Source organism: Haliotis rufescens, unplaced genomic scaffold (genome assembly GCF_023055435.1).
Source record: "Haliotis rufescens isolate VD_foot unplaced genomic scaffold, xgHalRufe1.0.p SCAF_12, whole genome shotgun sequence".
Taxonomy (NCBI): domain Eukaryota; kingdom Metazoa; phylum Mollusca; class Gastropoda; order Lepetellida; family Haliotidae; genus Haliotis; species Haliotis rufescens.
Genome location: NW_025963802.1, coordinates 41311605 through 41328212, shown reverse-complemented (window position 1 = coordinate 41328212; position 16608 = coordinate 41311605). Strand labels below are relative to the sequence as shown.

At 40.0% G+C, this 16608-nt stretch overlaps 2 protein-coding genes across 2 annotated transcripts; both read left to right on the top strand.

Annotated features, from left to right (window-relative positions):
* The first annotated feature begins 564 nt into the window (after window positions 1–564).
* LOC124113872 (postacrosomal sheath WW domain-binding protein-like) lies at window positions 565–2022 on the top strand. Its single transcript, XM_046474350.1, has 3 exons — window positions 565–652; window positions 1263–1605; window positions 1726–2022. The coding sequence occupies exons 2-3, from the start codon at window positions 1272–1274 to the stop codon at window positions 1851–1853; spliced, it is 462 nt and encodes a 153-aa protein (XP_046330306.1). The 5' UTR covers window positions 565–652; window positions 1263–1271; the 3' UTR covers window positions 1854–2022.
* Window positions 2023–10804: 8782 nt separating this feature from the next.
* On the top strand, window positions 10805–11586 carry LOC125371640 (postacrosomal sheath WW domain-binding protein-like). The gene is made up of 2 exons (XM_048393816.1): window positions 10805–11169; window positions 11290–11586. Exons 1-2 carry the CDS (start codon window positions 10836–10838, stop codon window positions 11415–11417), a joined length of 462 nt encoding a protein of 153 aa, XP_048249773.1. The 5' UTR covers window positions 10805–10835; the 3' UTR covers window positions 11418–11586.
* Window positions 11587–16608: the final 5022 nt, after the last annotated feature.

Sequence of the window (16608 nt, the reverse complement as noted above, 5' to 3'; positions counted from 1 at the left end):
TGCATCACAATGTTTTATTATCGAAGCCAAAGGGTTGGAAGCACAATAGTGTACAGTGCGACGACAGAGCCTGTGTGGCCTGTGCAGCTGAACATGTGACATTCACCACATTTGTATTCAGACTTGTAACACAACTAATGTGTCTTGTGGAGGAAAATACAAACAGTATACTCTTATGGAGTAATATATTGCTACAGTAAATATGTAACATGAATATATTGGTCACATGGTTTTAATTTAACTTATAACTATTATTCATAGATTAACTATACTTTAAGTGACGTAATGTTACACTCTTTTCACCTCTTCAAGTTAGGATATGAAAAGATAAGAAATCTATAAACTGAGATTTCATTCTGCAACTGAAATGACAAGTGCAAGAACGTCAGAAACATCGAGTGGGTGATCTAATTCACTGTTCGTTGTTACCGTCAAATGGCATCACTGTATCGCGCTAATACATCATACATTAATCACCTGTCGGGTAGACACAGTCATCGTTGTATAACAAGTTGTCAACTGGTCATTTTGTAGACATGCACAATTTATGACCCGCTTTGTACCCCTGCATTCATGTTAATATAAAGGAAGGACTGTGCAGTGGGCACTTCACTTTCTGAATCAGTCAGTCCCGGTAGACCTCAACCAAAACGTAAGTGTTTCTATCTCAATTTCGTTTTATGTATGTGAAATCTTTTTCGCAAAGCTCTATGTATGATATACTATAACTTACGTATCTTGGGCATCACACGGCTTTTTTCAATTATAATTATTTAATTGATATGTATTTATATAGAGCACCACATTGCCCAATCTCTGAAGAACAATCTATACTGAAGGACCTGGGAGTTTGGGCGACAGAAATAATTTGTTCCAGGAATGGTTGGAAACAAAATAATCTCGACTCAGGTTTAACAACAAATAAAAAAATGAAATAATTGTCAGCTGAATACGCAGGATGTCCTGAATAAAATGTGCTGTGACAAAAACAAATGGTCGGCTGTTCTGCTCCCTTTATAGTTTTTTTTAAGCAGGAACCGAATAAATACTTTGTCTCTGACAAAAGTCTTACACCCACCGAAAATATTAAATAATACTTGTATCAATAGAGTGTTTACCTTTACATTCTTTCTGGTATCATAGATATGCATGGCCATGTACACGGAACGAAACGAAGGTAACATACTGAATGTGTTTGACCCTCATATTTCTATGTACAGTAGTCAAATACATGGAATAAGTTCGTTTCTCTATTTTCACAGATTAACAAAATGAAGCTTCTTGCTGTTGCCGCTGTCTGCTTTGTTGCCATGACAACAACACATGGTTTTGGAATTGGTATGCCTCCTTTCGGAGGGATCGGTTTTCCCCCGTTCGGTGCATTTGGTCCTGGATTCCCCCGTATCGGCCTTGGATTTCAACATCTCGGACTTGGAATGCCACATCTCGGACTTGGAATGCCACATCTCGGACTTGGAAATCCACATCTCGGACTTGGAATCCCCTCTCTCGGCCTGGGTGTTTCCCCTCTCGGCTCAGGGCTCAACCAGGGATTAGTCCATCCAGGATCACAGGGCGCCGGTGCCATTCTTTCACAGGGTTACGGTAAGTATAATAGTGCAATGTGACAGGAAAACAGGCAGTAACTTAGACACATGTACAGAAGCATGTGAACAAATCAAGCAATTCGTCAATTGTCATATCTGTCCATTTCATTCATTCCAGGTCCTGGTTATATTGGTGAACTCGATGCGTATGCTGCCTCCTCTGCTGCTGTCCCCACAACTATTGCCGCCACAGCAGTTGCCCCGGCAGGACCTGCTGCCTATGACCCCGCTTTCATGGGAATCTAAGTGACATGCCTTAAGTCCACTGAGGTCTATCCGCTTGGCAAATGTAATACAGATGCTACTGCAGTTAGTCGTCTTGTAGCTGGGGTTGTCATGCTACACGATGCAATGGCGTGAGTGATGTTTTGATGGCTGTTGTTCTATATTGAAAATAAACATATATTTATTATGATCTATAGTCATGTGTTCCTTCTATATCCAAACTGACAGTAGAACATGCGTGTATGTTAAATGTGGTTATCAAGATGCTGAGTAGATCCACTAACTAAAGGGGGCGTGCGGGTAGCCATTGGTTTAGCGTTCGCACGTCACGAACAAAACCAGAGTTCTATGTCCCACATGGGTACATTGAGTGAAGCCCATTTCTTGTATTCCCAGCCGTAAAATAGCTGGAATATTGCTAAATATGCACTTTAAAATCGGCACTAGTCCGGTCTGGTCCAGGTCACACACTCTCGCACGTGCATGCACGTCGCTATATAAGTGCAATAATCTGGAAAGAGACGTTAAACCCCTTTTCACCTCTCCTCACCTAATAGCTGATCCGTCATTAACAGTAGCTTATTGTGTTGTAATCTGTTATTTACTCTATACATTCAAGATTTAATACATTTTCGTTAGTAAAGAAAGATATAAATTAACACAAAACTCTTAAGGAAGGGAATTCATGGATGTCAACTTTATTACGAGGAACACAACGTTTCGGAGTATATGTTTAAGTACTACTTCATCAGGGGAATGAATGAGTCATGGTTATTTTTAATCATAAAATGCCCATCGACATGGGAAGGTAATATTTAGGTGATTGAATAATAAACGAATGAAATACTTATCTCGGGACAGAGTCGCCAAAGAGCGAGGCGGACGTGTTAAAACCCCCTGGAACCCACACCGTGCATACCCGAGTATATCAACATCGCATTTCACAAATCGCATTGCAAAGCTGCTAAAACAATTGATGCATTCCGTTGGAAAGGCATACTTTCAGAGGTGATGTTTGTTTGAATGTTTGTTTGTTGTTTAACGCTGCAAAATTCCAGCTAAATGACGGCGGTCTGTAAATAATTGAGTCTGGATCAGACAATCCAGAGATTGACATCATGAGCATCGATCCACGCAATTTGGATTCGATGAAATGCATCAACCAAGTCAGCCAGCCTGACTATCCGTTCCCGTAAGTCACCTATTACGACAAGTATAGTCGCTTTTTACGGCAAGCATGGCTTGCTGAAGACCTATTCTAACACGGATGTTCACGGGTCGAGTATACTTGTATTTCACTTTACGTTAACATGATATTTTCCATGTACATATGTGCATGTGAGTACAGTATCTCGATGGTCAATTGATGATGCTATGCTTGCGCTATGGATCAACGAGGTTACAAGTAATCAACATATATACTAGCATTAAGAAGGTTATGATGCAACATAGAATCACATTTGCCTTTAGCCATAAATATAAGCGAATATAGTTAGCATCGCATTAAGCCAGACAATCCAGTGATTGAAATCATGAGCATCGATCCACGCATTTGGGATTCGATGATATCAACCAAGTCAGCCAGCCTGACCACCCGATCCTGTTAGTCGCCCTTTACGGCAAGCATGGGTTGCTGAAGACCTGTTCTACCCCGGAGGTCATGTAACATAATGGGATCTATTTGTACAGTGTATGTGCTCCAAAGATGATTGGTGAGTGAGTGAACGTTGTTTACCGATGCAGATGCAATATTCCAGATTTCCGTAAAAATTCGAATCTGGAACAGGCAAACACACGTCATTTTTTTGTAACCGCTATTTGGCCCTCTACGTATAAGTGTTTCTCTAGATCTTGTGGTGATTGTAGTCACAGCACAAAATCACTTGTCATAGCATGGTGATAAGAACAACTGCAGTGTGTCAATACTATCACGTCGAATGTATTGAAGAAAGCTCAAATCAGTATTAACTCTCCATCGGACTCGGCGCTGAGCAAAATTGAGAACTGCAGAATTTGATGTAATATATTTGACATAAAAAAATTGATTTGTCCGCATGATATCCACATACGACGTACTCGCTCCAGTAAGTTTTGATACGTTAAGTATATGTCACAGAGCTACTTATATTTATTATCCTAATCTGACTCCCGCAGGAGATATTGCTTGTGTGAAGGCAGACAATATCTGCTAGGAGACTGACATAAGCGTTAGTATGAGGGTTCATTCTTGACGTTTTCAAACAGTACAACGACATGACAGTCAGCATACCGAACACTTTGGTTAGTTTGTAGGTGACTGAGTCCAGGGCACAAATCGCATTGCAAAGCTGCTAAAACAATTCATGCATTCCGTTGGAAAGGCATACTTTCAGAGGTGATGTTTGTTTGAATGTTTGTTTGTTGTTTAACGCTGCACTCAGCAAAATTCCAGCTAAATGACGGCGGTCTGTAAATAATTGAGTCTGGATCATGAGCATCGATCCACGCAATTTGGATTCGATGAAATGCATCAACCAAGTCAGCGAGCCTGACTATCCGATTTATGGCAAGCATGGCTTGCTGAAGACCTATTCTAACACGGATGTTCACGGGTCGAGTATACTTGTACTTCACTTTACGTTAACATAATATTTTCCATGTACATATGTGCATGTGAGTACAGTATCTCAATGGTCAATTGATGATGCTATGCTTGCGCTATGGATCAACGAGGTTACAAGTAATCAACGTATATACTAGCATTGAGAAGGTTATGATGCAACATAAAATCTCATTTACCTTTAGCAATAAATAAATATAGTTTGTAGGTGACTGAGTCCAGGGCCGAGACGCCCTGTGGCTGTAACGTCGAAGTAACGTCATAACGTAATCACTTCACTTTTCGACATTGACGTCATAAGGGAACGCGCCACATATTCAGACTATCGGTATACTCAACACGAAACTCTTAACCAATTGACCATTTAAGCAAAATAAAGTCTTTCGTTCAACTTTGCGGTTTAAATATATGAACAAGAAATATATTAGATATGTCACAGTTACAAATAATAGCTATGCTGCACATGTTTTCGTCGAAGAAACGTAATGCATTGCCATATTTGTCTTGTACTTACTGAGATAAGGTACTTGATATTGGACCATAATAGATTCAACCTCATGAATTTTGATACCAATTATATAAACACTCGTCGATCAAAGTAGAAAACCTCCTGGCAAGACGCAGAGTTTTGGTACTATAGTCGATGTATGTTGATATGTTTTATATCAAACTCGGGTGAGATTCTTTCTGTGTAGACTAAATGTTCTTGCATCAATCATAACCAAGTTTGCAATTTTGAGAATTCACATCGGTCAGCATATTGTGCACAAATTTTGGAGGCTTCATCCGGACCGACCCATAGTTCATAGATCTGTATTGATTTGATCATGCTTAATCTATGTGGACCTTTAAAATTTAATTTCGAATAAAGATGGAAGATGGAAAATGAAAGATTGTAAATACTCAACCCATCCAAAGTCATACTTTAATAGAAATAGTCTTGCCTTGTTTGCTTCATATATATATTTTACAGATTAAAATAACTGCAGCAAAGAGGGTTTGGGTGATCCTGGCTCAGTCAGGTTGGTTGGCTCATCATCCGTTCAGGGTTCTTGTCCCCTCTACACGCAGCCCAGACAGCGAATGGGACTTCTCCCAGGAAGCACTACCTCGTCGAACTCATTAAAAACTGTTCGGAGCGTGTGGTCATGGTGAGTCCCAACACTGCAGCCTTCTGCATTACTCAGATGTCAGTCAATAGATTGGGAGGTACCAAACCTAAGTCACCAAGAACAATGGGGAGTCGGCGCTACTTGGTGATGCAAGCCCTCTGACTATGCTTTTTAAAGTATTTTGAATAAGTCATACAGTCCGTAAGAGTTGTTTTGTGTTAAATTTTAGAGGTTGCATGATTAGAAAACATGTTCCGCCCAAAATGTAACATAACAATATGAATATGTTTTTATTTATTTTTTTATTACGTGTTTGAATCGTTATCTATCGTGAAGCTGTCCGATTTTCGATCACAAACGTTGATACTACTTAATTTCGTTTATCCGACATACTCGTTAATCCGACATAATCATATGCAACCATCGATGTCGGATTAAACGGGACTTGACTGTATATGATACACGTGGTGAATTACGTGAAGCAGACAAGATTGAGCTACATACATGTACATGGTGATCACTTTAACTTTTCAGTCCAGTTCAGTGTAACCTCACCCATTTCTTTTAACAATGGGTATAATCTCTTTTCAGTGCTATCTGTCCTGATACTGAAATAGTTCGAGGAAGCACATTTTAAACCTCATGGAACAGAGCAGTTATCTTGCCTCTTCATAAGAATGGGAACAGAGAGGACGCAAATAGTGAGTGAGTGAGTGAGTTGGGTTTTACGCCGCTTTTAACAGTATTCCAGTTATATCACGGCGTGTCAGCTTAATGTGGGAGGAAAGCCCGAAGTGATGCAGGTCTCAGACGTTTACCACTTCGGTGAAACCCACGAGCAAGGGTATGGTGCTGACAAACCTAGAAACATAATCGGGGCGAACCGGGATTCGAACCCACAATCATAGGTTTCTGGCGTGCCCAAGGGACGCAACCCTGCATAGCGAATCGCGGCGCCTCAGACGACTGGGCCATCCGTGCCCCCTAGGACGCAAATAATTATAGTAGCATGACACTGTGAAGTGTGCTTCGTAAATTTTACATCTATTCTCATTGAATGACTTGTGTCCTGGTCAAATGCATATGATGAAACTGAAGGATCCCAGGTTAGTTTTCGCGAGTGGCGAGTGCTACCGGTAGAGCAGGATATGCTTACCCTTTTCGTGAACACCTGGTGTCATCACTGATTTTCAGTGGTCTATTTTCGTATAGTTTACACAGCTGTTTTGCCCTTTACGCCAAATGGGTGCAATGTTTGAAGCATTCGTAGAATCCAGAACATCTTGCGGTTGACACATTTTACCCATCTCACCCTGAAGGTGTGGATCGTTGCTCATGATATTAGTCACTGGATTGTTTGGTCCAGACTTCATTATTCACATGCTATCTCATATAACTGGACTATTGCTGGGAGTGACGTTAAACGACAAACAAGTAACGCTCACAAAAAATACATCCAATCCCCGTGCAGACCTTTATTTAGCATATCGTGTAATCATGATAATTGTCATTCATAATGGTATTATTTTAAACATGTTAACAATACTTGTGAATATAGATTTGAAAGGCATTTAGAAGTGACATACACAAGGAAGAGAATATATGGATGTTCAACTTCTTTATGATGAGGAACACAACGTTTCGGAGTATATGCTTACTCCTTCATCAGGTGAATGAATGCCATGAGGCAGAGAGCATAATTTATATATTCCCCTCATGACGGGGGAAAAGGAGATAGTTTCCCTCGTGGCTGCGCAACTCGATAAAATATATCCTTTCCTCCCGTCACTCGATGAGAGAAACATGATATTTCATTCGACACATGAAATATTCTCTATTTACTCAATCGATTTCACAAAAGTGATTTTCAAGGGTTCATTCATACTGCTACCCTATTTTGACGTCACAGTGCACTCAAACATAGTATGGGGTCATTCTGCAATCTAACTTATTGTGACGTCACAGAAAGGCATTGTGTGGGGCATGCGTACAGAAATTCACCAATAAGTATTGAAGTGGCAGGAAAATGTACAATACTTGTTTAGAAAATACTAGTATTTGAACCCATTTAATTTTGGTTTGAAAGTATTAATAAGATAACTTTCTTTCCTTTTTCTCAGTGCATCATTTTCACATTTGTAAAACGGGAACATCATAAAATTTGCTGCTTTATTCCCGGCATATTGATCAATGTGTTGACTGAATTGGATACACCGGCAAGAGGTGTCCCATATGTGTTGTCGGTTGACTCTCACTCTCTCACTCTATATACATATTGCTACATAAGGGATTTTCGTTATAGACGAGTCATCAATTCCAAAGGTATGGTCTCAATCCCTATCCATAGTGTTTCAAATTCTTCGGCATATGGTGTACTCTTGTTAGTCTTCTCGGTACAATCTCGGCACAATCTCGGTACAATACCAACATATGATGAGTTACATTATGTGAAATTACCATCACCAAACCGTCACATATGAGTGGCCAGTTCCATTGTCAATTGTCGATCAATTAGCCCTGACCACTAAATAACACCACCACCACAAACTGAATATATACCAGTCATCGTCGTATAATACGTTGACAACTCTCATGTTGCAGACACATTTACAATTTATGACTGTATGTGTACTGTACCTGCGCAATTTAAACGTCCTTGGTTGTACAAATTATTTATACAATTATTGTATATTTTCCTGCCACTACAATACCAATTGCTGTACTTCTGTATGTGTCCTACGTATGCCCCACACAATGTTATGCGTCTTTCTGTGACGTAACAATATGTTAGATTGCACTGTGATGTCATACTAACAGTATAAATGAACCCTTGAACATCACTTTCGTGAAACCTGTTGAGTACATTATATAGCTGTTCTTTGGACTATGTAAACAAAAAGAAAGAGCTTTTGTTATCAGTTTGCATGAATATTTAGTATTGGAAGGCATTCCATAGAATAAAGACAATACTGGAGCAATTTGATTTGTAATAATGCATGCAAAATGCTGTTTTCGATGCACAGATCTGAATCAGTAGACGGATAGCTTAATGGTGTCCGTTGATATTGTTTGTGTCTCTGGTTTATCTCTTTCTTTTTTCAAACGCTGACAGTGACTTAATTCGATGCTAACTCCAATCGCTTATATTATTGCTGAAGGTAAATGTGATTCTATGTTGCATCATAACCTCCTTAATGCTGGTATAAACGTTGATTAATTGTAACCTCGTAGTTCCATAGCGCTAGCATAACATCATCAATTGACCATCGAGATACTGTACTCACATGCACATATATACATGGAAAATAGTATGTTAACGTAAAGTGAAGTATATGTATATTCGATCCGTGAAGATCCGTGTTAGAATAGGTCTTCAGCAAGCCATGCTTGCCGTAAAAGGCGACTATGCATGTCGTAAGGGACGACTTACGGGATCGGGTGGTCAGACTGGCTGACTTGGTTGATGCATTTCATCGTATCCCAATTGCGTGGATCGATGCTCATGATGTCAATCACTGGATTGTCTGATCCAGACTCGATTATTTACAGACCGACGTCATAAAGCTGTAATATTGTTTGGTCAGCGTTAAACAACAAACAAACAAAATGTATATTCACAAGTATGGTTTACATGTTAAACAAATAATATTATGTTTGATAATTATCATGATTACACGATGACACCATATCAAGGTCTGCACAGGGATGTAGTTATTGTGAGCGTTATTTGTTTGTTGTTTAACGTCACTCCCAGCAATAGTACATATATATGGCGATAACATGTAACTAATCAAGTTTTGACCAGACAATCGCGTGACGGATCCACAACTTCGGGGTGAGAACACAACGAGTCACAGGTGTCAACCGCAAGATGCTCTGGATTTTACGAATGCTTCAAACATTGTACCCCGTATGGAAACCGCTTGAACCTTACCACTAAACCGCCATCCTGATGTTACAAGGTAGATAAAAATACACATATGAAAACATGAAGACTTGTTGTACTAGTATCGACTTCTCAGCATCACAATGTTTTATTATCGAAGCCAAAGGGTTGGAAGCACAATAGTGTACAGTGCGACGACAGAGCCTGTGTGGCCTGTGCAGCTGAACATGTGACATTCACCACATTTGTATTCAGACATGAAACACAACTAATGTGTCTTGTGGAGGAAAATACAAACAGTATACTCTTATAGAGTAATATACTGCTACAGTAAATATGTAACATGAATATATTGGTCACATGGTTTTCATTTAACTTATAACTATTATTCATAGATTAACTATACTTTAAGTGACGTAATGTTACACTCTTTTCACCTCTTCAAGTTAGGATATGAAAAGATAAGAAATCTATAAACTGAGATTTCATTCTGCAACTGAAATGACAAGTGCAAGAACGTCAGAAACATCGAGTGGGTGATCTAATTCACTGTTCGTTGTTACCGTCAAATGGCATCACTGTATCGCGCTAATACATCATACATTAATCACCTGTCGGGTAGACACAGTCATCGTTGTATAACAAGTTGTCAACTGGTCATTTTGTAGACATGCACAATTTATGACCCGCTTTGTACCCCTGCATTCATGTTAATATAAAGGAAGGACTGTGCAGTGGACACTTCACTTTCTGAATCAGTCAGTCCCGGTAGACCTCAACCAAAATGTAAGTGTTTGTATCTCAATTTCGTTTTATGTATGTGAAATCTTTTTCGCAAAGCTCTATGTATGATATACTATAACTTACGTATCTTGGGCATCACACGGCTTTTTTCAATTATAATTATTTAATTGATATGTATTTATATAGAGCACCACATTGCCCAATCTCTGAAAAACAATCTATACTGAAGGACCTGGGAGTTTGGGCAGCAGAAATAATTTGTTCCAGGAATGGTTGGAAACAAAATAATCTCGACTCAGGTTTAACAACAAATAAAAAAAATGAAATAATTGTCAGCTGAATACGCAGGATGTCCTGAATAAAATGTGCTGTGACAAAAACAAATGGTCGGCTGTTCTGCTCCCTTTATAGATGTTTTCAAGCAGGAACCGAATAAATACTTTGTCTCTGACAAAAGTCCTAGACCCAACTAGCATATAAAATAATACAAGTACCAATAGTGTGTTTACCTTTAAATTCTTTATGGTATCATAGATATGCATGGCCATGTACATGGAACGAAACGAAGGTAACATACTAAATGTGTTTGACCCTCATATTTCTATGTACAGTAGTCAAATACATGGAATAAGTTCGTTTCTCTATTTTCACAGATTAACAAAATGAAGCTTCTTGCTGTTGCCGCTGTCTGCTTTGTTGCCATGACAACAACACATGGTTTTGGAATTGGTATGCCTCCTTTCGGAGGGATCGGTTTTCCCCCGTTCGGTGCATTTGGTCCTGGATTCCCCCGTATCGGCCTTGGATTTCAACATCTCGGACTTGGAATGCCACATCTCGGACTTGGAATGCCACATCTCGGACTTGGAAATCCACATCTCGGACTTGGAATCCCCTCTCTCGGCCTGGGTGTTTCCCCTCTCGGCTCAGGGCTCAACCAGGGATTAGTCCATCCAGGATCACAGGGCGCCGGTGCCATTCTTTCACAGAGTTACGGTAAGTATAATAGTGCAATGTGACAGGAAAACAGGCAGTAACTTAGACACATGTACAGAAGCGTGTGAACAAATCAAGCAATTCGTCAATTGTCATATCTGTCCATTTCATTCATTCCAGGTCCTGGTTATATTGGTGAACTCGATGCGTATGCTGCCTCCTCTGCTGCTGCCCCCACAACTATTGCCGCCACAGCAGTTGCCCCGGCAGGACCTGCTGTCTATGACCCCGCTTTCATGGGAATCTAAGTGACATGCCTAAAGTCCACTGAGGTCTATCCGCTTGGCAAATGTAATACAGATGCTACTGCAGTTAGTCGTCTTGTAGCTGGGGTTGTCATGCTACACGATGCAATGGCGTGAGTGATGTTTTGATGGCTGTTGTTCTATATTGAAAATAAACATATATTTATTATGATCTATAGTCATGTGTTCCTTCTATATCCAAACTGTCAGTAGAACATGCGTGTATGTTAAATGTGGTTATCAAGATGCTGAGTAGATCCACTAACTAAAGGGGGCGTGCGGGTAGCCATTGGTTTAGCGTTCGCACGTCACGAACAAAACCAGAGTTCTATGTCCCACATGGGTACATTGAGTGAAGCCCATTTCTTGTATTCCCAGCCGTGATATTGCTGGAATATTGCTAAATATGCACTTTAAAATCGGCACTAGTCCGGTCTGGTCCAGGTCACACACTCTCGCACGTGCATGCACGTCGCTATATAAGTGCAATAATCTGGAAAGAGACGTTAAACCCCTTTTCACCTCTCCTCACCTAATAGCTGATCCGTCATTAACAGTAGCTTATTGTGTTGTAATCTGTTATTTACTCTATACATTCAAGATTTAATACATTTTCGTTAGTAAAGAAAGATATAAATTAACACAAAACTCTTAAGGAAGGGAATTCATGGATGTCAACTTTATTACGAGGAACACAACGTTTCGGAGTATATGTTTAAGTACTACTTCATCAGGGGAATGAATGAGTCATGGTTACTTTTAATCATAAAATGCCCATCGACATCGGAAGGTAATATTTAGGTGATTGAATAATAAAAGAATGAAATACTTATCTCGGGACAGAGTCGCCAAAGAGCGAGGCGGACGTGTTAAAACCCCCTGGAACCCACACCGTGCATACCCGAGTATATCAACATCGCATTTCACAAATCGCATTGCAAAGCTGCTAAAACAATTGATGCATTCCGTTGGAAAGGCATACTTTCAGAGGTGATGTTTATTTGAATGTTTGTTTGTTGTTTAACGCTGCACTCAGCAAAATTCCAGCTAAATGACGGCGGTCTGTAAATAATTGAGTCTGGATCAGACAATCCAGAGATTGACATCATGAGCATCGATCCACGCAATTTGGATTCGATGAAATGCATCAACCAAGTCAGCCAGCCTGACTATCCGTTCCCGTAAGTCACCTATTACGACAAGTATAGTCGCTTTTTACGGCAAGCATGGCTTGCTGAAGACCTATTCTAACACGGATGTTCACGGGTCGAGTATACTTGTATTTCACTTTACGTTAACAAGATATTTTCCATGTACATATGTGCATGTGAGTACAGTATCTCGATGGTCAATTGATGATGCTATGCTTGCGCTATGGATCAACGAGGTTACAAGTAATCAACATATATACTAGCATTAAGAAGGTTATGATGCATAATTGAATCACATTTACCTTTAGCAGTAAATATAAGCGAATATAGTTAGCATCGAATTAAGCCAGACAATCCAGTGATTGAAATCATGAGCATCGATCCACGCATTTGGGATTTGATGATATCAACCAAGTCAGCCAGCCTGACCACCCGATCCTGTTAGTCGCCCTTTACGGCAAGCATGGGTTGCTGAAGACCTGTTTTACCCCGGAGGTCATGTAACATAATGGGATCCATTTGTACAGTGTATGTGCTCCAAAGATGATTGGTGAGTGAGTGAACGTTGTTTACCGATGCAGATGCAATATTCCAGATTTCCGTAAAAATTCGAATCTGGAACAGGCAAACACACGTCATTTTTTGGTAACCGCTATTTGGCCCTCTACGTATAAGTGTTTCTCTAGATCTTGTGGTGATTGTAGTCACAGCACAAAATCACTTGTCATAGCATGGTGATAAGAACAACTGCAGAGTGTCAATACTATCACGTCGAATGTATTGAAGAAAGCTCAAATCAGTATTAACTCTCCATCGGACTCGGCGCTGAGCAAAATTGAGAACTGCAGAATTTGATGTAATATATTTGACATAAAAAAATTGATTTGTCCGCATGATATCCACATACGACGTACTCGCTCCAGTAAGTTTTGATACGTTAAGTATATGTCACAGAGCTACTTATATTTATTATCCTAATCTGACTCCCGCAGGAGATATTGCTTGTGTGAAGGCAGACAATATCTGCTAGGAGACTGACATAAGCGTTAGTATGAGGGTTCATTCTTGACGTTTTCAAACAGTACAACGACATGACAGTCAGCATACCGAACACTTTGGTTAGTTTGTAGGTGACTGAGTCCAGGGCACAAATCGCATTGCAAAGCTGGTAAAACAATTCATGCATTCCGTTGGAAAGGCATACTTTCAGAGGTGATGTTTGTTTGAATGTTTGTTTGTTGTTTAACGCTGCACTCAGCAAAATTCCAGCTAAATGACGGCGGTCTGTAAATAATTGAGTCTGGATCAGAGCATCGATCCACGCAATTTGGATTCGATGAAATGCATCAACCAAGTCAGCCAGCCTGACTATCCGATTTATGGCAAGCATGGCTTGCTGAAGACCTATTCTCACACGGATGTTCACGGGTCGAGTATACTTGTACTTCACTTTACGTTAACATAATATTTTCCATGTACATATGTGCATGTGAGTACAGTATCTCAATGGTCAATTGATGATGCTATGCTTGCGCTATGGATCAACGAGGTTACAAGTAATCAACATATATACTAGCATTAAGAAGGTTATGATGCAACATAAAATCTCATTTACCTTTAGCAATAAATAAATATAGTTTGTAGGTGACTGAGTCCAGGGCCGAGACGCCCTGTGGCTGTAACGTCGAAGTAACGTCATAACGTAATCACTTCACTTTTCGACATTGACGTCATAAGGGAACGCGCCACATGTTCAGACTATCGGTATACTCAACACGAAACTCTTAACCAATTGACCATTTAAGCAAAATAAAGTATTTCGTTCAACTTTGCGGTTTAAATATATGAACAAGAAATATATTAGATATGTCACAGTTACAAACAATAGCTGTGCTGCACATGTTTTCGTCGAAGAAACGTAATGCATTGCCATATTTGTCTTGTACTTACTGAGATAAGGTACTTGATATTGGACCATAATAGATTCAACCTCATGGATTTTGATACCAATTATATAAACACTCGTCGACCAAAGTAGAAAACCTCCTGGCAAGACGCAGAGTTTTGGTACTATAGTCGATGTATGTTGATATGTTTTATATCAAACTCGGGTGAGATTCTCTGTGTGTAGACTAAATGTTCTTGCATCAATCATAACCAAGTTTGCAATTTTGAGAATTCACATCGGTCAGCATATTGTGCACGAAGCTCAGGGAGCGAACTCATTAAAAACTGTTCGGAGCGTGTGATCATGGTGAGTCCCAAAACTGCAGCTTTCTGCATTACTCAGATTGTCAGAAGGCCGCGGGTACACTCCCAATGTCAGTCAATAGATTGGGGGGTACCAAACCTAAGTCACCAAGAACAATGGGGAGTCGGCGCTACTTGGTGATGCAAGCCCTCTGACTATGCTTTTTAAAGTATTTTGAATAAGTCATACAGTCCGTAAGAGTTGTTTTGTGTTAAATTTTAGAGGTTGCATGATAAGAAAACATATTCCGCCAAAAATGTAACATAACAATATGAATATTTTTTTATTTATTTTTTTATTACGTGTTTGAATCGTTATCTATCGTGAAGCTGTCCGATTATCCGACATACTCGTTAATCCGACATAATCATATGCAACCATCGATGTCGGATTAAACGGGACTTGACTGTATATGATACACGTGGTGAATTACGTGAAGCAGACAAGATTGAGCTACATACATGTACATGGTGATCACTTTAACTTTTCAGTCCAGTTCAGTGTAACCTCACCCATTTCTTTTAACAATGGGTATAATCTCTTTTCAGTGCTATCTGTCCTGATACTGAAATAGTTCGAGGAAGCACATTTTAAACCTCATGGAACAGAACAGTTATCTTGCCTCTTCATAAGAATGGGAACAGAGAGGACGCAAATAGTGAGTGAGTGAGTGAGTTGGGTTTTACGCCGCTTTTAACAGTATTCCAGTTATATCACGGCGTGTCAGCTTAATGTGGGAGGAAAGCCCGAAGTGATGCAGGTCTCAGACGTTTACCACTTCGGTGAAACCCACGAGCACGGGTATGGTGCTGACAAACCTAGAAACATAATCGGGGCGAACCGGGATTCGAACCCACAATCATAGGTTTCTGGCGTGCCCAAGGGACGCAACCCTGCATAGCGAATCGCGGCGCCTCAGACGACTGGGCCATCCGTGCCCCCTAGGACGCAAATAATTATAGTAGCATGACACTGTGAAGTGTGCTTCGTAAATTTTACATCTATTCTCATTGAATGACTTGTGTCCTGGTCAAATGCATATGATGAAACTGAAGGATCCCAGGTTAGTTTTCGCGAGTGGCGAGTGCTACCGGTAGAGCAGGATATGCTTACCCTTTTCGTGAACACCTGGTGTCATCACTGATTTTCAGTGGTCTATTTTCGTATAGTTTACACAGCTGTTTTGCCCTTTACGCCAAATGGGTGCACTGTTTGAAGCATTCGTAGAATCCAGAACATCTTGCGGTTGACACATTTTACCCATCTCACCCTGAAGGTGTGGATCGTTGCTCATGATATTAGTCACTGGATTGTTTGGTCCAGACTTCATTATTCACATGCTATCTCATATAACTGGACTATTGCTGGGAGTGACGTTAAACGACAAACAAGTAACGCTCACAAAAAATACATCCAATCCCCGTGCAGACCTTTATTTAGCATATCGTGTAATCATGATAATTGTCATTCATAATGGTATTATTTTAAACATGTTAACCATACTTGTGAATATAGATTTGAAAGGCATTTAGAAGTGACACACACAAGGAAGAGAATATATGGATGTTCAACTTCTTTATTATAAGGAACACAACGTTTCGGAGTATATGCTTACTCCTTCATCAGGTGAATGAATGCCATGAGGCAGAGAGCATATATATTCCCCTCATGACGGGGGAAAAGGAGATAGTTTCCCTCGTGGCTGCGCAACTCGATAAAATATATCCTTTCCTCCCGTCACTCGATGAGAGAAACATGATATTTCATTCGACACATGAAATATTCTCTATTT